We start from the raw sequence: 22987 nt of genomic DNA, 5'->3' as shown, positions 1-22987 counted from the left end.
TCCTGCCACCAGTGGGCCAAGAAGTACTCCGATCTTTTACTGAAGTAAAAGTAGCAATACCCCAGCGTAAAGGGGCTCTGTTACAATTAACAGTCCTGCATTCAAACTCTTACAAAAGCTGAGAATTATTATCATCAAAATATACCGAAAGTACCAAAAGCAAAAACTCATTAGGTAGAATAACATGTATTACGTCACTGAAATATGCTGAGTGATGCATTAATGAGTATCTATTCACTAACATTGCTGTAACAGTAATGTAAAAAAGGAAGGTTCATTTCAGAAACAGCTTTAATAGAGAGGGAAGAACATGTTCAAGGAATTTGACTCCAACATATAAAACAATACATTAAATGTATATAAATACATATCTAATGTAACAGGCTGCTTTACATACATGAGGTCGGTGGATATAACAGTATGTACGGTTTAATATATACAGCGATGTTTACATTCATATTGATAGTGATGATATTAACATGTTTAAAAACCAGTCAGTATTCAAACAAACAAACCGAAATATAGAACGTATTGGTGACGTGGATGTTTGTTGTTGGGCGGTTATTGACACGATATGACTGTTCATATCTATCCATCAGAGTGGAGGCCTGCAGGAAGAAGCTGCTCTTGTGTCTGGTTGCTGTGGCCTACAGTGTTGTGTAGCGCCTCCCAGAGGGGAGAACAGGTTGTGTCCAGTGTGTGGAGGATCTGTCTGGAGGTGTGTACATCCTGGATGGAGGGCAGGCTGTCACCAAGGATTTTCTCTCTGCAGCCCTGACGGTCCGTTGTAGTCTGTTCCTGTTCTGTCTGGTGGTCGATTCAAACCACACAGTGATGGATGTGTAGAGAACAGACTGGATTATTGCAATGTAGTCCACAGCCATCTCCACAGTTTTCAGTGTTCAGCTCCAGGTTGTTCTGACTGCACCAGAGGGCCAGCTGTTTAACCCCATGTCGGCATGCAGACATGTCTGCATGCCGACATGTCGCCGTCCCGGATGAGGCCACGTGGTCTCCTGAGGTGCAGTCGTTGGTGTAATTTGAATTACTTTATTGACTAACAGGTAGCTTAATCAATATTAATACATCCTTATTAGTACAATATTGTCTTCCAAATTCAGCAGAGGATAAGTATAATGTAGCATAGATTGGAAAGTAGTAAAAATAGTGCTCGAGTGAAATGTACTTTGTTACATTCCACCACGTTAGATAGAAAGTCAGAATTGTGATAGAAAGTCAAAATTATGATAGAAAGTCAAAATGATGAGATAGAAAGTCAGAATTATGAGATAGAAAGTCAGAATTATGATAGAAAGTCAGAATTATGAGATACTTATCAAACACACAGTCATAGAAGCAGCTCTTTGGCTGGTTACTGTACACTTGAAATGGAAATGCACATTGAAGACCACTTTAAACGTGGCTTTAAAACACATGAAATATACTTCACGTGGGATTGTGCAAACAATAGTATATTGAAAGGATTTTAAGCTTTGACCAAAGTTATTATAATAACTTGTATTTGATATTTTAATATTTTGATCTTTGATAGAGTAATGTGGGTTTCTTAACCCTAAATTAAAAGGATTTAAGTTATAATAACAGATGTGTTTAAATATATGTTTACATTTATATAACTGCATGTACAATATTTTTACACTTGAATAAACAATAATCAAATGCAGAGACAGTTATTTACCAATATGTTAGGAGCAGTTAAATCGACACCGTCTTACCAGCAAACAGGTACAGCCTGCACCTCCACCTATGGCCTCTGTCATTAACCTGCACCTCCACCTCTACCTGAAGATATTCACCAACCTAAACCTCCACCTACAGCCCTTTTGCAGAAACCTCCACCATGGCCCCCACCTGAAGATTCTGAGTGCAACCCAAACCTCCACCTACAGCCTCTGCCACCACCAGCATGTTGTGGAGACAGCTGCACACAGCCTGTTCCAGATCCTTCCAGCAGCCATTCATCAGTAACCTGCAGTCTTCTTCTCCACCTTCAGATACCAGCAGAAAGGTACAGCTCGAACCTCCACCTCCAGACGTTTCCAGCTACCGGCACCTCCGTCTCACCTGCAGACTTCTGGCATCCGAGCTGTTTGACCTGCATGACATGTGACCCAAAGAGCCCTGAGGACATCATGAAGACACAGAGGTGAGACACACATTTCAAACATTTGCAAGATGAACAGAAACTCATCACATTCATACTTATTAATGAACAAAGTACAAATTCTTTCCTTAACTTTTACAGAGAATAACGTGTTTTTTAATCGTGAATGGACTTGAGAAGATGATCCGGTACCATCAAGTGGAGGAGCAGAGGGACACACTCAGTCTGGTAAATAGAAGCTTTTAGAGAACAAACAGATCAGTGTGTAACAGTCTGCTGGGCTGATGAATTAAAGCTGCCTTTATGTTTAAATGTTCTCCATCTTCTTGTTCTCACAGGTTTCATGTTGCATCAAGGAAGAGCACACAGCCATCAACATGAACCTTCATCATCTGGAAAACGGGATGCTGATGCTGAACTTCATCTACCAGAAACAGCTCCTCGTCCTCCCACAATGCTTTGCAGTTAAGGTACCGTCATTAGTGTGATGCACATCTACTGTATCTGTGGTGTCTCAGTGTCTTTCCATGTATTTTCAGTTCATCAAATGTTTTAATGCTTGTTAGAAATGATCAAGTCTGTAGAAGTCATGAAGTGAAAACAGGGATGTTGTATATCTTTGTGATAGAACATCTTAGATTACTATCTGAGGTGTGAACTGTTTGAAGCTCTGATTCTCTTCTGAATGTAAATATTTTTAATGGAGGTTTTGTGCTGTATAATATATTCATACCAGACATCTTCTCTGTGTTTCTCTCCAGGACCTGGTGGACTCCACAGACTTCCAGATCCACCAGTAGCAGGTGCTTCTTCCTCCTCCTCATCCTTCACGTTCACCACCAACTCCTGCTCTTCTCAAAGTTAAATTTAAGTCCATCAATCTCTGCCATCATCAGATCAGATAATTTGAGTCCACAACAATTAGCATCAAAGAGAATCCTTCATATTTTACATCTCAGTGGATTTGTGGAGTTTTTAACACAATTTTCTCATTAGACACTTTTCTCATTTTTATTATTTGTTCTGCAGTTTGCCAGCAGCTTTCTGTTGTTATTAGTTCAAATGAGGAATGCCAATGAGACCGTGTCCATGCTGCAGGAACGACCAGGTCAGACATTTGACTTTCATATTCTGGATTTAAAAAAAGTTGATGTCCCAGATTGTTCTCAATGAAATGCTCAAGAAAAAGATGCCCACCACCGTGTGGACATAAGGGACTGAAAGGCTGACACATTGTTCTTCTCTTTTCTGCATGCAATGCCATCACTCACATGTTTGAAGTAGATGCTATTTCAACAGGCCACAGCTGTCCCTGTAGATATCCAGTGGGTACGACTATTTAGTGAAAGACGGGCGGTGATTCACTTTGCACGGGGCCCGAATTTCCTGGTTATGCTCTTTTTGTAGTAACTCTATGAAAGCCGACTGTATACCATATTTGTGTACCACAAAATGTAATATTTATACTGTTGAAAATATACACTTATGAATAATTCATAATGTTGCGATGAAGTGTATTCCTTTCTTCTTTATAATAACCAGCTAAGCTTGTATCGTTTGATACCACTACAATTTAAAAACAAGCGTTTACAGCCGCGTTAGTGGCTCTCAGGGGCTGTAGTATGAACAGCTGTACTGTGAGCTAAATGCTATTGACGGCATGCTACCACGCTACCACAGATGAATGGTAACACACATTGGGTTTAGCATGCTAACGATTGCTAAATAGTGTTAAACAAAAAGTACAGCTGCAGATATTTGGTCACAAAGCAAAGTATTGGACAAACATGATGGCCTTATGATGGCGATAGAAGGAAATGAATGCAATCGTATACCAGTGCTGGTAGCTAACTTTTGTTTTCACCTAATATTTGGCCAATCTAAATGTTGACATTGCTTTAAAGGACCATACTGGTGGTTTTGCATGCTTTATCACATTTACTGTGAATCACATTTATCACACAACAACTTTGCAGATCTTGATGTTGTGTTTTAGAAATGTGTGTTTTCTATGTAGACATATGAAATGAATGGCGATCAATAGCTGCCTGAAACGGTAGGGACACACACTGATATGGTCCTTCAACGCGGTGCTGAGTAAACACCTCTCTGCATCTTTAAAGGATTAAGGCTAATTTGCTCAATAACAAGAACAGTCATCTTAGAAAATTTAAACATTTTAATAAATAAAAACGGATGTAATATACACCATTATGAATATACAACTACAACAAGCATACCAAGACATTTGAAATACAAAAAAGCTTGAAAAGCTTCAATTTTAGAAAGAATGGGAGTGAGCAGGAATTACAATAGCCATACATTCTTGTTAGTGTTTGTGCCAACAAAAATAAAAAAGCATCATGAGTACTGACTTCTCCGAGATGGTGAACATTAAAAAACAAATACACACAAAAAAAAGAAACAGAATAATTATATATCTGCACTGAAGATTTCCATGAAGAGACAATTTGAGGTACTGAGTTGTCTACACCTGTAACTAACGGTGAACACACTCACACGCTTGTTTGTTGTTTTTCAGATTGAAAAATATATATATCTGTAACTCAAACCAGTTCTCCACATCTCAGGAAGACCAAACAATTAAGAGGGAGAAAACTTCACTTTGTTCTTCTTCCACTTGTATTGCATTTCGTGATGAAAAAAACATGCAACTTAAAAAACATAACGTTTCTCATGTACAGAGGCTGCCAAAAGTTGAGTGTTAAGACAATATTTCAATGCTTCATCCAGTCTTCAAACTAAATAACACTACAGGTCCCTTAATAAGCAACAACCTTCACCAAGTGGTGGGATTTGGAGCAGCTCTGTTGCAGAAGAACTAGTTGTTGATGTTGCTTATTCTGTACAATAAAACGGCACCTGCAGGGGGGGTTAGTATGTTTCCCGGACCTGATAGAAAGACTGGAGATGGAGCTGAATGTCTAAGATGAAATACCGTATCAAAAGTCATGGTGAGCATATCTGTTCACTCAGCGCACCAAACACAATGTGTGGATACTATTTGCAGCCACCAATACATCAGACTTTGAAGCAAGTTCAGACCAAAGAAAAGGGAACAAGAGACTTGTAAACTCAACCCCCGGGGGGAAAAAACCGTTAGGATACGTGTATTCTGTGAACTGCTGTTTCCATTTCCTTGCTTTTTAAATTCGCCACTCAAAATGTCAGTCCCATCCGATCTGTGTATTCCCTGAAACAGCGAGCAGTCAAAGCAAACCATCTAAATCCGAACGCTGACTGACCGCAACCATACAGTACAGTACAGGATTGTGTAGCTACATTTTGTCTGAAGCAAGGAAACTTCCAACTTAAAAAAAGCACCACAGATGTGTTTAAATAGCACCAGTTGTACAGTATATGACGTGTCTTTTTTTTGGCAATGTACAGCACTGAATTGAATGTGTGGGAGAAACGTTTAGCAGCCGCTGCAACGCTCGACCTCCACTCCTGAGCGAAAGGCGACATGGCGTTAGCTTACACGTGCTAGCTTACACGTGCTAGCTTACACGTGCTAGCTTACACGTGCTAGCTTACACGTGCTAGCTTACACGTGCTAGCTTACACGTGCTAGCTTACACGTGATTCCCGTTTTACAACAAACATGTGGATCCCCCCCCCCCCCTTTATATTCAGTTCAAAGTGGCCTCATGAAGCACTGCGTCCTGTTACACACATACTGTAAATATAGAGGTTTCTATCTGTGGATCACACGTTTATGTTTGTGTGCTCTGCTTTGATACACATTGGAAGGGAGCACCAGAGTAGGGAAAGAGAGTCTCGCCATTCTTTCATGCCAAAGAAATAATAACAATAATGTTTTTTTAAAGATGAATGTGTAACTGCAGAAGCCAGCCTGGTGATAGAAAATAAATGTATATATATAGATTCGGTAGTGAAGGTAAGAACATGGCCCACAAATAATGCAACAATTACGTTTGCTATTCACACCACATGGACATTGCTATGATAACTAGTGTGCTGTATCCTCCTCCCTCGGTCTCCGTGTGATACACGGTGAGGTGTACAGTACAGTGTTGGTGTTGGTGCACCATTCTCTTTTGTTTTGCACACAGGCTAAAAAAGTAATTTTCTCTACTTTGTGTGATTGCTACAGTAAAGAGCAACAAATGGATATAAAAATAATAGAATATAGACTGATACATTCTTGAAAATAAGTACTGTCCCCAAATATATATATATATATATATATATATACTCATATAACCGTTTTGGTTCCATGACAACATATTTATATCTATTTATATATCTATATTTCCTGCCTCTAGCATATTAAATTCTTGAACTAAATTCTAGCATTTGGAAGGTATTGATGGGTCTGTTACGCCGTGTTATAACGAGTCACTGAAGCAGACTACTCAGTTCCCACTCAGTCTTCAATAGCGTTGAATGTGCATCATATTTTCTTCTACAAAAAAATAGATGTATGACAAGGGAAGCTTATTTGAGATATTATATACACAGAGTAACAAAATGTTGTTGTTTTTGTTAAATCTCAAATATGTAATGCCTTGCTTGTACACTCAAATTTGAAGAGTAAAAAAAAAGTCATAACTCAAGGTCTCCATCGTTCCTGCCAGTTAGAGATGATAGAAGAGTCTGTTCTGACCGTCATGTCATTTATTGTTATTGATTTATTTTACTGGAACGTCTTTTTGTGACGTATTGCGTTGTATCAATTTGCAGTTCAATAAGTCTGCCAGCTCTGACCGTGAGCCAACACAGCAATGTGTCTATTTATTTACAGAACTCTCATGGATCTGTGATATGATTTAATCCGATTTCACAACACACGGGTTAGTTGCTTGTTCAGGCTAAAACAAAGTATAAATAATAATAATATAACATAAATAATATTTGGCAGTTTTAAGTATCAGATGCAGTGAGCTCAGAGAGGTGCATCTAAAGAGCAATTGAATATGGTTACAATGTGGTGACACGCGGCACGTGTTAGCACCAGAGATGTTCGCGCTCCGATACGTCTCTCTCCAAATGCACCTTAAAGTATGTGAAGCACGGGCAGACCTTCTCCTCAGCTCAGGAGTCAGGAGTGATACAGTACTGAGATATTCTTAATAAACTCTTTTTTTTTATGAGTGATAAACAAAAGTCACCACACAACTAACTGTTTGTAAGCTATTTCAGAGTCGCTGTTATCTCCGCTTTGCTGGAAGAGCTCATATGACAAAGCTACAGTACAGATGTGTGACTAAGAGTGACCCTCATCCTACATCCTCATCATACAGTCCGTCGTCATTTTGACCTACATTACACAACGGAGTGTACATCTATGTACTGGACTTAACAAAAGTCAACTACACTGGACTTGCTTTCTTTTTACTCCAGACTCACGGTTTGTGACGTAACGCTCACCGATAACACGTACTACAAAAATATCAATTCAATTGATAAGACATCACAGAATGAGTAAAAGAGCAACTCTACACATCCTAATCACCAAATCATCTTCACTCTTTTCTTGGTGTTGCAGCTTCAAATCCACTGAATGTATCTGACCGTATGTTCTTTTATTGCGTGTTGAATCTTTTGCTGCAGGGGAGACACTACAGGTAAAAAATATAGTTTTACATGCGCTGGTCAATTTAGAGATGTTGGTCTGTTTTGCTTCCATAACATGACTTTTTAGTGGAAAGAAAACGTCCAAAATACACATTTAAATGTTTATTTTACTACTTCGTCTGTTTGCATTTACCAAAAGTGACCATTAGATAACGCCTCATTCGTATATTTTAGCATAACAGTTGAGAAAACTACATCAATTGTCTCTATGTAAGTTATCAACTGGGGATTTATTTTTTTTACCTTGTAACCTGTAAAATGTATGTAATTAAAGGACATTTGCTAATGAGCCAGAATATGTTCAGTAGCACTTATACACCAAACTTCCAGGTTCATTCCGGTTCCTGTTCTAAAGGTTTTAACCTTTACAAATATCATTCATAGCCTGATTTATTGAACATTTTATGCCTGAAAACATGGTGGAAAGTGTTATTTTTGGGGGGCTGTTGACAGTACTTAATGATTCATGGAGTGATACAAAGAGATATCAAAAAAATATATACATATATATATATATATATATATATATATATGTCAACTAAATTAAACAAGAATTTAAAATCCTGGCTTTGTCCAATGTTCATGTTTCTGTTATGGAAGTGTATGCAAATTACCACACATTTGATAAATATATAAGATAATGCCTCTTTTGCATATTTAAACTTAACATTTCAGAAAACATGTTACACAAAAACTAATTGTCTTAATGTTGGTAATAAACTGGGGACGTTTCATGTTGATAACTAGAGACCTAGAGTCCTGTAGTGTCTCCTCTTAAGGGTCAAACTTGAAGCAGTGCCGCTACAGCAGCTGGTTTTATGAATTGTTTTCCCATTATTCTATCGTTTTGTAGTCACTTTAAACGCCTCACAGCTTACCTTTAAACTGTCAGGTAAGCAAAGCTGTTTCATTGGGTTTATGCTTCAATATTCGGGACCAATCAGTAGCATTCAAATGTGTCATACCATGCAAAGAACATCTTTCATTCTACACTATGTACACGTTTCTCAGTGGCACATTAAGAGGTATACAGTACTTCTACGCCCTCAGCCTTTAAGATGTCTCGTCCATCCAGCTCACACCGTCCTCGCTTACACCTCTCACTGAAGCCTTTGGTAACACCTGCAGACAACGGGACCGTTTCTCATCAACCCCGGGTTTGAAGAGCGTGGTTGTGACGAAAGAAATGTTCGGGCTTTGTTGGCGTACTCAAGGTGTTCATGCTCTCTACTTTCAATCAAAAAAACATGAAAATCAAATAAAAGCTCTGAACCTTCACTATGCACAGAGCGGCGCACATGTCTGCTTTAGTTGGTTAGTTGATGGCTTTGCATTGGAGGGGATGTAGAGGCTGTTTATCTGTGCTCAGAGGGATGCTGTCCAACTCACAGCAGCATCTACATCAGTGATTCTCAACTGGTGGGTCGCGACCCAAAAGTGGGTCGCGGACCCGTTTTCAGTGGGTCGCAGGCCTTTGCTGACAAAAAAAAAAAAGTTGTGATTTTATTTTGGAGGGCATTTTTTATGCAGCGGAATTATTCCAGCATTTACGGCACTTGTTCAGTGGTGCAGGAAAAACACCGACCAATGCGTTGTGAATCACATCACGTGATGAAGCTCAGCCAATCAAATATCAGTATTCTGACAAGTTTCCTGACTTGAGTGAGACGTTCACACACCGTGAGGATACAGACAGCAGAGCAGGACTGTTGAGGTGTGAGTCGTGAAAGTCAAATCATAGGACGAGCTCCAAAAGACAGAAATGTCCAGAGAGACCAGAGTCATTAGACTCTGACTGGACAGACTCATAGAGGTCAATTCTTCCAACACTAATTTCTCTTTTTGGAAGATGAGAAAAATATAATATTGTGGATTTGTCACTTCACCCTGAATGAACTGAATTTAAAGCTGCAGGGCAATTCAGTGAAAATAATTTTTCTAAATTGAATTTCGTTACGTAATTTATTTTTTAATCCAGCCGTTATTTTACTTGAAATGAGAAGAACATGTATTCATGTTTTTATAATCCATCCAGTTAAATTTGAAAAATGAGAATAATATTTGTTAAAATATAATTGATGTGTACTTTCTTTATTTGATTTGGCAGTACTACACAGAGACGTTACTACTACTAGACGTCTTGAATATAGATATACCCAAATTATACATATAAAAATTATATATATATATATCATTTGGGTCGTGGGTCCCGGCTTGTCATTAAGGGGTGATGGTGGGTCCCGCAGCCAGACCAGTTGAGAACCACTGATCTATAACCAATAACAACCAATAACAACCAATTCATATTCAAATCAATACATGGGTATATATTTCAGATTGGTTTCTGTAACGGCATGCATATCATTGCCCAATTTTGATAAAATATTCAGTTTCTTGTTTTTTCTTTATATTTTACGACATATAGACTTATAGAATTATATCTACACATTTCAATCATTAATCTTACATATATTTAGTTCTTTCTTCTTTTAAATGTGGGCTGATTACAACACGGAACAGTGCCTTCAGTGTTATGTTGCCAGAGTGCACCGGTTAGATACATTATATGCAATTCCTTGTCAAGTTAATTCCTCAACAAAAAAAGATATTGGTATGTAGATTGGGACAATATCTTGGTACCGTACAGTATGTACAATAGAAGTTACTTTTGTTGTAAATTATTTATTTTAACTCTTTGAAAGGAAGTTGAGGACTTGTCAGCACCGGTCTAATATTGATTCCATTCTAAAAACCTTCTATCATTGGTAGAAAAGAGAAGCTGCTTTGAGATGATGTTCCAGCAATGTTCTGCTAGTATTGGGGAAAGTCACCAATATCTTGCAAATGTAAATAAAGTCATTATAGTAATTATTGGAGGATTCATTGTTAATTGATTGCCATGTGTTAGCTTGTCTCTTCATACACAGTGTTACATGTAATGTCCTCTGTCCTCTCTAGAATGTTCACGGTCTTTCAACGAAAACAAACATTCATTCAGGACCGTGCTAAGAGGAGCCACAGCAACACAAAGATCAGAAGGTCTTCAGTGATCCAACATGTCGCTTTGAAAGGAAACAATGGCACGCTCCTCATATCTGACAAACATCGCTCTATAAATGGCATAAAACCAATGATATTCAAAAGCAACAAGGTACAGTTACATATTGGTTACAACAGTATGCATTAGAGTGCCTGTAATATCACGGTTCTTATGCCATAAATAAAGGGTTTATGGAGGAAGAGGGCCTCGTTTCTCTTTCAGTGTGATTTTGAAGCCTTCTAACCGCCCATTCTCAGAAGTGGCATTTGTAATCACTTGAACATATACTCATTGGTACGGCGTTACACATACACGGCTCGCTTAGCACCTTTAGATCGCAAGAAGTGTTTGACACGACCGCTCAAGCACCCTGTGATGAGATGAGGTGATTCAACTGAATTGAATGAAAGTTATTTCCACGATAAGTGCGTCATATTGACACATTCTTTACTGTTAGCTACCAGATGCTCCAACAATTGCAGACGTCATAATTCCATCATAAAGGCACTAGCTTCTTCACTAAAACTGCTAAAGCAACCCCAATGCATGTGCTTGATGACTTCATTGACTTGATTCCTGTGGGCTGGATATGGTTGTGAGTCAGGACTATTTATGTAAGTAGATCCCATCACATCTCTTCTTCACTTCTCCTGCACTTTAAATATCAAATATTAGAGGAGAGGTCACAGTTCTTTTCTAAACCTTGACCCCGCTCATTTTAAACGCACTCATTGTGGAAATATCTTAATCAATCAACCGAGTTCAGTCACTGAGAATTTGGTTGATTATAAAAGATGTTGGAGTTGTAAGAATTGCTCAAAATGCCAATAATAAAAAAAAAAAAGTAAATAGATGGATAGAAATTCATTGAACATGAGCTATGAGCAATGCCACTCCAGACACACTTCAGAAGAGCATGGTCACCGTATCAGGAGCCCCCGATATTTTACCACAATGTCTATCAATGGACACGACTTCTGAAGAATTTGAGCACCTTTTGAGCAAAACTGAAAAACAGTACACACCCGCTCTGTGTTGAATCTAAAATATGACTGAGCTGCAGCGTGTACAATGGGTGATATAGTTGGGTTTCTGATGTTATGGCACTTCCTGTACTCATCCAATAAACTGAGCCCCTTAGCGTCCACGTTTCCACGTCAGTTAGATAAATTGAATCATCTCAATTGCTGGAATCTTTCAACGTAAAACTGGGCAACCTGTAAACAAAACTGCGTATACCAGTGTGGTGTACAACGAAAAACCTTTTTGGCTCACTTTGTTACCCTCAATGCCACAAACTAAGTGCCTAACAGTTGACTTCACTCTCTGCATTTACGTTTGACAAGCACATGAAGAGACAAAATACAAAGAGGCGGGTACTTACATAAGCACGCACAAACAGATAGAAATAAAAAATATAGTCGAAATAAAAAAATAGACACAAGTGAAGCAGGCAACCAACCAGAAGCTCGATTAAGGCCGAACAAAGCCATTGTTTTTTTATGCTCTCTAACATGTATGAAGACAACACTATAATACACTATGGCACACAATCTTACCCTCCACTATGTATGGTTGTTTATTTTTATTTTTTAATTGAAGTGTTTTTGGCATAACTATAGTTCCTTCTGAACCCTCTACACTACCTAAAGTAGAAGAACTGGCGACGTAAAGAAGCAGACACACACATGGAAGTAACATGGAGAAGATTTTGCTCCAGTGCAAACCGTTATATGATATATGAGGAGCGAAAGACGGAGCAGCTCATTGGAGCAATTAGGTGACTTTATTTAGAGCGCGATAGGAACCAGATACATCTGCTATATCTGGTTCCCGTACTAACTCTGTTACTGAAAGTAATTGAATCGCCGCGTTCGTGGTTCATTACAAGTGTGTGAGAAGTTGAACGTGTCAATATAAGGGAAGCGAGTGGAACACAAAGATGACTAAAGAGATGGTAAAAGGCTAGTTTGTTCTGCTGGCTGATCCTGTGGTTGTGTGGTCTCGTGTCCTGTGCTCTGAGGTATACTTGGTAGGAAGTGAGAACGTCCACGTTTGTGAGGCGAGTTTCTCGGCAGATAGGAGACGATGCTGGCGGACAGGATCCGGTGGAAGGTGCTGTAAACGGAGACCGGGATATATATATATATATATTTTGGGGGGGGGGATCTAAGTCTGGAGAAGCCTTTTAAAATTAAAACGGTAACACTGGCAAGGGGAAACTGGTTTGGGTTGGTTTGAAAAACGGGGAAAACGTATTGCCTCTTTTTGAATTCAGCTTTTTGCACTGGAGTAAAACTTTGGAAAATGGTGGCAGCTGTCGTTTAGATTGTTATCGTCTAGCCTAGACACATTTCTTTATTTTTAAAGGGAATGCTACTGGATTTTAGCACACAGATCTTTGTGCATTTTGACATCCCAATCAGTAGCAGTACACACGATCAGAACTTCTTTCAGAGCTGTGTCTGCTGTGTTACTCTCAGTAAGTTTGGAGCAGCATTTCAGACACAATCATTAATCTGTTCTTTTTTTGTGGGTATCTTGATTGATCTTGACCTGGCAGAATGCTTGCTAGTGCAGATTGAACAGACCAAGGCCTGTAGCTATAGGATGTACTAAACGTGAATGCTGAAATGTAATGCTCCCTCCGTTTATAGACGATGCATTGCAAACATCTTGTTTGTTTTTACCATCTGGTATGTTGCTCGTGTTACTTTTGGAATGAGGGCGAATTGCATGATTGTGACCTTGTCCTCAAGGGGCTTTCAGAGGAGCGTTGCGTGGTCCAGGTCTATGTTGTCCATGCTGGCCAGAATAGCCTTCTGGTCCTCCCGGGGTGGGCGGCGGTACAGTAGAGCGGAAAAGCGAGTGTATGGGTCGTGGAGGATGGGCCGCTTCTTCTTCTTGTGGAGGTAGAGAGCTTCTTCGGGCTGGAGTACCTGAGAGGTGTAGGCCTGCTGGGTCTGAGAGGTGGTGACACCTGGAGGAGGGGGAGATGACAGGCAGGGTCATGGCCACTGGAACTCATGGTGCCAATATTTACAGGCAATTCTGCACATTAATCCCACTGACATGACCGGAGTCGTCGTTTCCTGCCTTAATTATACCATGTTGTGTGAAATGATCATGTATTCTACATCAATATCTATTGCAACTAAAGAGTACATGACATAAGGCTGCAAACAGATGATGGCGAGAGTTGAGTGTACAATCTCTGTTGTATCTCCCATGTTTGGATGCAGGGGGACAGCTAGCCTGGCTGAGCCCAAAGAGATATCCATTTGATAACTTCCAATTCAAAAAATTTGCTCCAATGTTTTTGGAGTTGAGAAGCTCTACAACCGGCCGGCGGTCGCTAGCCAGTAACACACATACTGTATGTTGGTCAGAAGCAAATGTAATGACAATGTTGTTGATCTCACTAAACAATAAGTCGTGTAATAGCTGTATAATCGCCAGTGGGGGATTCCATCCCCTAGTAGCAGACAGAGTCTTTTCAGTGACGCACACCGTTATGTGCTGTCCCAATACAAGGAAGGAGTCTTGCCTCGCCTCCGTAGGACACGACGTGGAAGGACCCGTCCGACCAAGCATCCTTGACTTTGAGAAGCACCCACTGCTGTACACACTATTGCATTTGAACAGCGATGTGTTCACATAGCTTAGAAAAAAAGGGAACAAACTACATAGTCAGTGGCTACAAATCTTTGAATAGACCTAAACGAAGGACTACAAATGAGTAAAGTGACTAGTGACTAACATCCCCAGTGTAAACCCATCTATGGGTTCCCTTTGTCAGACCCCGGGAACTGCAGAACCTGTCTTGTGTGTTTTTGTTTGGATGGCTCTGCAAATCTCAAGAACCGTTCATCCGATTTACTTTACTTTAAATAAAGAAGTGCAGCAGCGGGGGCGGTGATTGAGGGCTCTGTGGAGTGGGCTGCACAGGCTCATTGACTGCAGCTCACTTTTGATGCTGGACATACTAACCATCCAACCAAACTCTTCTTCATCTCCCTGGAGTCAACCAGTGATGAGAGATGTTTTTACAATATCACATGCCAAATCAGTACGGACCCCCCAATTGAGTCAAAGGAAGAGCTTTGCTTCTAATTCGTCTGACCCATACAAAATAAAAAATAATAAAAAAATCCTTCGTAGGTCACAAAAAACACACAAAAGCATCTTCTGAAAGCAAAAGAAGATTTTTTACCTGTGCTCATCATGACATAAAAAAAGTATCACTGCGTTAAAAGGTGAGAGGAACAGGGTTCACACCTGCTTTCTTTCTGGACTTGGAGTTATTGTTGTTCATCATCATCTTCTTGGCCTTTTTAATACGTTGGTATCTCAGTGCATCAATCCTCTCAGACCCCGAAAGGGCACTCGGCGCACCTCGACGTTTTCTGGATGAAGAGCAGAGAGAGGGGAGAACGGGTAACTCCGGGCCAAACATAGTCAGTGGACGGTGTTTCTGCACTACGGAGTGCAACGGAGCCAGAAACCCACATGATCTCAGAACAGCACGGCTCGTGCGAAGCAAAGAGGTGCAGCACATTGCCAAAGGATCAATATGAGACACCGAGAGAGCTGTTCTCTGGACTAACAGAAGTTTTCTCCATAAAGGTTTGAAGAACAGTGCAATTAATTCTACTATTGCCAAAACCTTGTACGTCATCTGGATTTACTAACAGTTATGTTCAGCTCAAAGATGATTGTGTTTCACAATATAGGTTAATAAATCCAGATGGTATATCGAATTATGCACCTTGAAATTTCACTGCCCTTCAGGGACATCTAAGATATTTTGCTCAAATTGATCCAAACAATCTTTATCTAAAGGAAAGCAAAGTATTACATGAGCCCTGAAACCATCTGTTGACCTCACGGTGCAGATCCGAACAGTGAGAACATTTTGAGAAGATACAACATATTAAGAAACACTTGCGCTGTTTGTTTCAGAGGAAAATTCTTCAAAAAATGAAAGAAAAATAATTCTTTGAACAAAATGTAAGCAAGAGTTTGAATTAATAGTAGGTTTGCAGATTGTTTCATTGTTTAATAAAGATGAATCTATCCTCTCTGAAAATAACAGAACAAATGTTTCCTCGGCGTTCAGTGTATATTTCTCAGCTGATCATGACTGCACAGACCTCCTTCCCATTCATGGAGGCACTGATATGACTCTGCAGCCCATAGATCTCTGCCACAAACACACACTCGCTTCTCCCAAGGCACAGAAAACAATTAGCATTACAGAGAGGCCGTCTTCCCACCGTGGCTGCAGAGAGAAACCGAAGGTCGTTAGTAGAGGGGGAGAATCACAGCTGAGCAACAAAGCATCATCAATATGTATTCATAGACATGGATACTGTCTACAATGGGCTTCACCATGCTGACAGGGGGAGAGATGGCGGGAGGGGAAAATGACTACTCGGGAACAGTCACATAATGAAAAATAAGCCAAAGAAAAGCGAAGCACTAGGACAACAAATGTAACAAGAATTTATCCATAGAATTGTTTCTTTTTTTCTTCTTTTTTTCAAACGGAGGAGCAATATTTAGCGATGGCATGCATGGCAGTTTGCACATGGAACACGACTTTAAAGGGGAATACATTCAAAAGCACTTGGGAAGTTCACTCACACATAAGGGGGTCCTCAAGCCCCCCGTGTGTGTGTCCCCGTCTGCAAGCCCTTGGCAGAATGTTTGTTCCTTAGGATAAAAAGAAGTGCATATGCTGTTTTGGCAGGACTCTTTGCTTCACATGAGAGTGAGAACTGTCCTGCAGTCCAAACGTAAAAGTGCAATTGTATACTTACAGTAGATGGTTTGATTGTTGCACTATACAGATGCTTTATACAGGGGACTAAGGCCATGTGTCCACCAGGAATCTGCATTTAGTTACTGGGGCTAGATAGAGATGGAAGTGCTGCTCGTGGCTCCTGCTATATTGCTCTGTTGCTGTTCAAAACCTGCTAACAATCTGGTGCATTTCTGAGGAAAGCTGGGATATTTGTTTCACTTCTCGTAACTTGTACGATGAGAACTGTACACATGCTAAGCTATCATCCAGGAACATGCAACAGCATTTCTGCTTCATTGTTAATGCAAAACAAAGGAGCAATGAAGGATGGATCCCAGCGGACACAGCTCAAGTTGACGTCATAACGTCAATCTTACAAAATATGTTTTGGAGATTGGGGTCCAAAATATTTTCAATCGGTCACATACAATACAAGCATCTGTAGAAATATATAAATGGAAGAATGTGTCACGCTTGAGGAGAATGCTAAGAGCGTTTTTGGAACGTGATCATTTAACAATAAAGGACGTCAACGTGGACGTCCACGTAGACCACCCTTAAATACACAGTATGCCACACCTTGTAATAATCTATACAGTACAGAAAGACACAGGACACCAACATAAATTGTTGATCATACCTGCTGAGAACAGCACATTTGCTTTTTATAATGTGAAATCAACATTACCTGGATGTAACTCCAGTTCTGTGAATATGTAAGTAGCCATTTTATTGACTTCACTATTGGTTATTTGTTTCAACAAAGGAAGTAATTAGTGGTATAGCGCCCTTTATTACTAGCATTACACCGGGCCACGCTGCCTGTGTGAGCAGCGCATGATGGCTGCCTCTCTCACACATGTGGTGTCCACACAGACAGGTGAGGGGGTGTTGCTCATAGGTGGAGAGGGTCGTCCCCGCACTCCTTGTGTCAAAGTGTACTTGGGCAAGATACTGAATGCCAAATTGCTCCCGAAGGCTGTGCAATTTTTCTCCCTCGTGTCTGGGACATGTTCTACAGATATAGACTTTGAAACTGTAGTAATGCTGCTGGTATGATGCCAATACACTGTCAAAATAATTTGATGATAAATGTCACTATAGTTTCGCTGTAAAGCGCGCGCAGCACGCGGAAAAAAATATGCAAGACCTAAAATCTCTAGAAGACAGGCGCATGCATGCAGTGAGGCTGCTCGAACCCGTCAACATGGGCACGAAAATAAAAAAGCAAGAGAATACCCAACGCACACGCGCTGCTCACACATGCAGTGTGTGGGCCTGGGGGCTATTCTTTGCTGGCCTCTGGCCAGGGGCCAAGGAACAGATGTGATTGGCCCTCCAAATCCCTACGAGGCTCATCTTCAGACTCGGAAGAAGGACAAGGATTACTTGGAGCAGCTGGATGTCAGATTCACATCTTGCTGGATGTTAGAATAGTGAGTTGGAGGAATGGCATGTTGAGCATCAAAGGTGTCCGTCCTACAGTATGTAGTGCACACTGTCTATCACAGTTGATAGTAAACACCAGAGACATCCTGGTAAGAAGTGTGGTAATCCTTGACAATCTCCTCGGCAATCAGATGGGTCTTGTAGTAGTGCGGGAGTCTGTTAAGAAGGCTAGCCTAGAGCTGCACCCGAAGCAGCATTAACATATAAGAAATTGGACAGGATCGAGCAGCAATTGATGCCTTTCTGAGGAAGATGGCCAAATAGAGGAAATGGATTACCACTGGGCCAAAGGGAGGAAGAGGGACTGACTGTATTCTTGTCATGTGCAATTTCTTTGTCTGTTTGCCGGGCTTTGACCATGCATTTGGTAGCAAAAGACATTGCCCCAAGATTAGCGGTTAGCAATGCGTTCTGTTCTTTCTTGGCGAAGTGAAAAATGGGGACATATAACCCAGGTCTTATAAACATCGAACAAAAAGTTCGTAAATTAGTGTTTGGTAGATTATTTCTCTGTTGTAACTATGCTTCTTGGCAAATAATTTTATACCGTTGGAAAGCCTGTTTATTTACCTTTTAAACAGTGCCCCATTTGTAAGGAACATGCATTTCTGAGATGAGCAGCACAGCTGAGTATGTGGGTTGCACCCATGAAAAATTTGCCAAATCTCTGCCAATGCCAAACAGCTTATTCTGCTGTTGCTATTGACCGTCAGGCCCGTTTGCGCTGGTGTCGGCAACACCTGCACTGGAACCTGAACATGTGGAGGAGCGTTATGTTCAGCGATGAGTCCAGATTCTGTCTAAGGAAGTTGGATCGTAGGGTCAAAGTGTGGAGAAGACGGGGAGAACGCTATGCTGATTGCTGGACCGATAGAGTAACAACTTTTGGTGGACGCAGTGTGATGGTGTGGGGCGGCATCACCATCACTGGAAAAACGAGGCTTGTCTTCATTGGAGGCAATCTCAATGCAGAGAGATATCGAGATGATATTCTGCAACCAGTGGCAATCCCATTTCTCCAGTCTGGGACCGAACTCCATCCTCTAAGACAGCGGTTCCCAAACTTTTTAGGCCGCGCACCCCCTTCTACATCCCGACCGGGTTCGCGCACCCCCCCCCCCCCTTAATAAAAAAAAAAAAAAAGAAGCAACAGAGCCTTTTAAGCCTTCATAGCCGCATAAGAATCGGACCAATGAGAGAACAGTTTGCTCGCGCGTGGCATTTGTTTACAAGATTTAGTCCGCTGTTAAATGTTGCAGTGTGAACACAAACCGAACAAAGGAGCAACTGCAACAAAGCAAACAAACTGAAGGTGTGAAAACGCCCTGAAACACTGCAACAAAGTTTCAATAACTTTCAGTGACACAAGGCGTCACTTTTAAAGAGCAATACGGATGCGAGCACACACGCACAGGCTCAGAGGCAGATTATCACACTTAATTTACAATTAATGAGCGACTAATGCAGCCAGGATGTCTTCGGACAAAGCATCGATGCGGCGCGACACAGTGTTGTTGGACACCGGGATCATGTCCAACTTTTTTGCTTCTTTCTCCCCAATCATACATTCCACCATCTCTCTGGCAGCTGGCAAGCTCACGTCTTCAGTGATTGTGTGCGGTAGCCCCTTTCTCGCTATTCTGTAACCAGATATGAAGCCCGTAGGCGTAGTGCGTCATTTATAGACCCAACACATGAATGAGACTCCAGTTGTTTTTGGCTGTTTTGTAACTCCTCCAATTTCGATATAAACAATGTAAGGGGCTTTTGACTTGCACTGGCATGCTTGGTGTTCAGGTGGCGACGTAAATAAGAGCTTCAGACTGTTAGCCAGAACCTCACTGCACACCACGCACTGTGGCTTTGGGGAATCTGCGTTGCCAATCCAAGTGAAGCCCAGACACAGATACTTTTCATCATATTTCCTCTTTTTTTCCCAGTCTGCGCCGTCTCACCTTCCTCTGACTCTGGCTCGATTTCTTCTCCCGGTCTCTCCCCAATAACGCACCTCTCCGTTCCCCTCGCCTCCGATTCCTCTCTCTCTCTCTGTCCCTCTCCTCTTTTACGACTGATAGCTTCAGATGTCCCACCTGACAGTTTTTAAATAAAAATTACATTTTTTTTTTATATTTAATATTATTACACCATCAGACCGCCATTACACTTTTCCTCTCGCGCACCCCCTAGAGTTCCCACTTTGGGAATCCCTGCTCTAAGATGACAACGCTCGCCCCCACAGAGCGGTTTATCAGAGACTACCTCCAGAATTTGGGAGTAGAGAGAATAGAATGTCCTGTCAGCAGTCCTGACCTCAACCCAAGTGAACAATTGTGGGATCAGCTGTTCGTGCCAGAGTGACCAACACAACCACGTTGGCTGACTTGCGACAAATCCTGCTTGAGGAGTGGAATGCCATCCCACAGCAGTGTGTGAGCAGGCTGGTGACCAGCATGAGGAGGTGCCAGGCTGTTGTGGCTGTGTTTGGTTCTTCCACACGCTACTGAGGCTCCTGTTTAAATGAATAAATTGTAAAATTGCCAATATGTCTTATTTCTTCTTGGAGATAAAACTTAGCTGAATTTCAGGAGCAGGACCACACCTCAGCCACTCGCCCACTTCCGGCCACACTCCTATAACTACCTACCCACTCTAAGCCTCGGCACACTCGCGTTTTCTGCACTCGCAACCGGAACACCACGCAGAGGACGCTGCCAACCACCATCGAGAGGGTCCGGGCAGCCAAACCCGCGATCTCCACCTCGCCGACCAGCTAGAAGAGTCGGACTCACGGCCGTCCTCCTTTAACTCACATCTCGGTGGCAGAGGAAGACCCGCTACCTCCAGACGCAGACAACGGAAACGTAAATCCAGCTCTCTCCTTCTTCGCTCGCTCCAGACCCAGCTCCGACGACTCTGGCTACCCGGCACGCAGCGCTCAAAGACGCCGCCACCCCTCCACGCTCCAGCCAGGTCCCCCATCGAAGACGCACCAGCTGATATCTCCAACTGGACCACAGTCCGCCTGCTAAGAGCATCGAAACAACAAAGCAAACCGTGCCAACTCCTCACAACTTTCCCAAAGTCATGTTAGGAAAAACAAACAAACACAAACGTACCTACATCCAAACACACCGGCGTGACGCCAGCGACCGCGACGCCACCACGCACCCCGAAACGCCGCCCCCAACCCACAAAGTTCCGGGATGCCAGGTCGCAGCGCGTCACCTCTCATCCCCCTCCACCACCTCAGGCAAACTCAACTCTCCAAAGCGGCAAGAGACGCCGACTCTATCTTCCTCCCTTCCATTTCCACAGCATTCCATCCCACCTTTTGGCCGGATTCACCCGTCTGTCCCTTCACCGTTCCCCTACACCACCCTTCTTCTGCCTATACCCAGGCACCGGGTTACCAGGTCTTCTTTCCTCTGTCCCCCTTTCTAAGCTGTCCCCCCCTCTAAGCTGTCGGCACCGGGTTGCCAGGTCTTCTTTCCTCTGTCCCCCTTTCTAAGCTGTCCCCCCCTCTAAGCTGTCGGCACCGGGTTGCCAGGTCTTCCTTCCTCCGTCCCCCTTTCTAAGCTGTCCCTTCACTGTTCTCTTACACCACCCTTCTTCTGCCCGTACCCAGGCACCGGGTTGCCAGGTTCCCTCTCCCCATCCCCCTCCCCCATCCCGCTTTTCCTACTACGCATGCTCTGCAGATTCCTGGCGCCGGGTTGCCAGGTTCCCTCTCCTCTGTCCCCCTCCCCTATCCCGCTTTTCCTACTACGCATACTCTTCCCAGTAGGCAGATTCCTGGCACCGGGTTGCCAGGTTCCCTCTCCTCCGTCCCCCCCCCCTATCCCGCTTTTCCTACTACGCAAATTCCTGGCACCGGGTTGCCAGGTCTTCTTGCCTCTGTCCCCCTCTCTAAGCTTTCCCCCTCTCTAAGTGCAACACGCAGCCACGGAACGCAAGAACGCAACCACTGAACGCAACAACGCAACCACTGAACGCAACAACGCAACCACTGAACGCAGCAAGCAACAACGAACCACAGCAAGCAATAACGAATCGCAGCAACGCAACAACGAATCGCAGCAACGCAACAACGCAGCCACTGAACGCAACAACGCAACCACTGAACGCAGCAAGCAACAACGAACCGCAGCAAGCAACAATGAATCGCAGCAACGCAGCAACGGATCACAGTGAGCAACAACGAAATGCAGCCACGGAATGCAACGACGCAGCCACGCAACGACTCAGCCATGCTACGCAACGCCAGAATGCAGCAGCCACGCATCGCATCCACGCATTGCAGCCACTGACCGCAGCAACCGAACGCAGCCATGCAACAACGCAGCAACTGAACGCAGCAGGCAACGGGACGCAGCAACAGGAACGGAACGCAGCAACGGAACGTAGCAACGCAGCCACGGAACACAGCCACACAGCCACTGAACGCAGCAACGAATCGCAGCAACGCAACAACGCAGCAACGGACCACAGCAAGCAGCAACGCAGCCACGGAACGACTCAGCCATGCAACGTAACGCAGCAACGCCAGAATGGAACGGAACGCAGCAACGCCGGAACGGAACGCAGCAACGGCAGAATGCAGCAGCCACGCATCACATCTACGCATCGCAGCCACGCAGCCACCAAACGCAGCAATGCAACACCGCAGCCACTGAACGCTACAACGAATCGCAACAACGCAACGCAGCATGGAACGCAACAACGCAGCCACGGAACGACGCAGCCACGGAACGACGCAGCCACGGAACGTAGCGCAGCAACGCCGGAACGGAACACAGCAACGCTGGAACGGAATGCAGCAACGCCGGAACTAAACGCAGCAACGCCGGAACGGAACGCAGCAACGCCGGAACGCAGTAGCCACGCCACGTAACGACGCATCGCAGCCACGCATCGCAGCAAGCAAACACGCAGTCACGCAACGACG

The 22987-nt window shown here is 42.8% G+C and overlaps 1 protein-coding gene across 1 annotated transcript in view; it reads right to left on the bottom strand.

Moving 5' to 3' along the window:
* Positions 1-13552: 13552 nt before the first annotated feature.
* igsf9bb (immunoglobulin superfamily, member 9Bb) overlaps positions 13553-22987 on the bottom strand; it is a gene marked incomplete at both ends in the record, with an annotated part of 121076 nt that continues 111641 nt past the window's right edge. Inside the window, 2 exons of the mRNA XM_079283559.1 lie at positions 13553-13767; positions 15066-15193. Of these exons, the coding sequence (XP_079139685.1) occupies positions 13553-13767; positions 15066-15193 (343 nt within the window). The remainder of the gene's footprint in view (positions 13768-15065; positions 15194-22987) is intronic.

The sequence above is a fragment of the Melanostigma gelatinosum genome (genome assembly GCF_949748355.1).
Source record: "Melanostigma gelatinosum genome assembly, chromosome: 14".
NCBI classification, from domain to species: Eukaryota; Metazoa; Chordata; class Actinopteri; order Perciformes; family Zoarcidae; genus Melanostigma; species Melanostigma gelatinosum.
The sequence above is the reverse complement of the archived record's forward strand: the minus strand, read 5'-3'. Positions and strand labels throughout refer to the sequence as shown.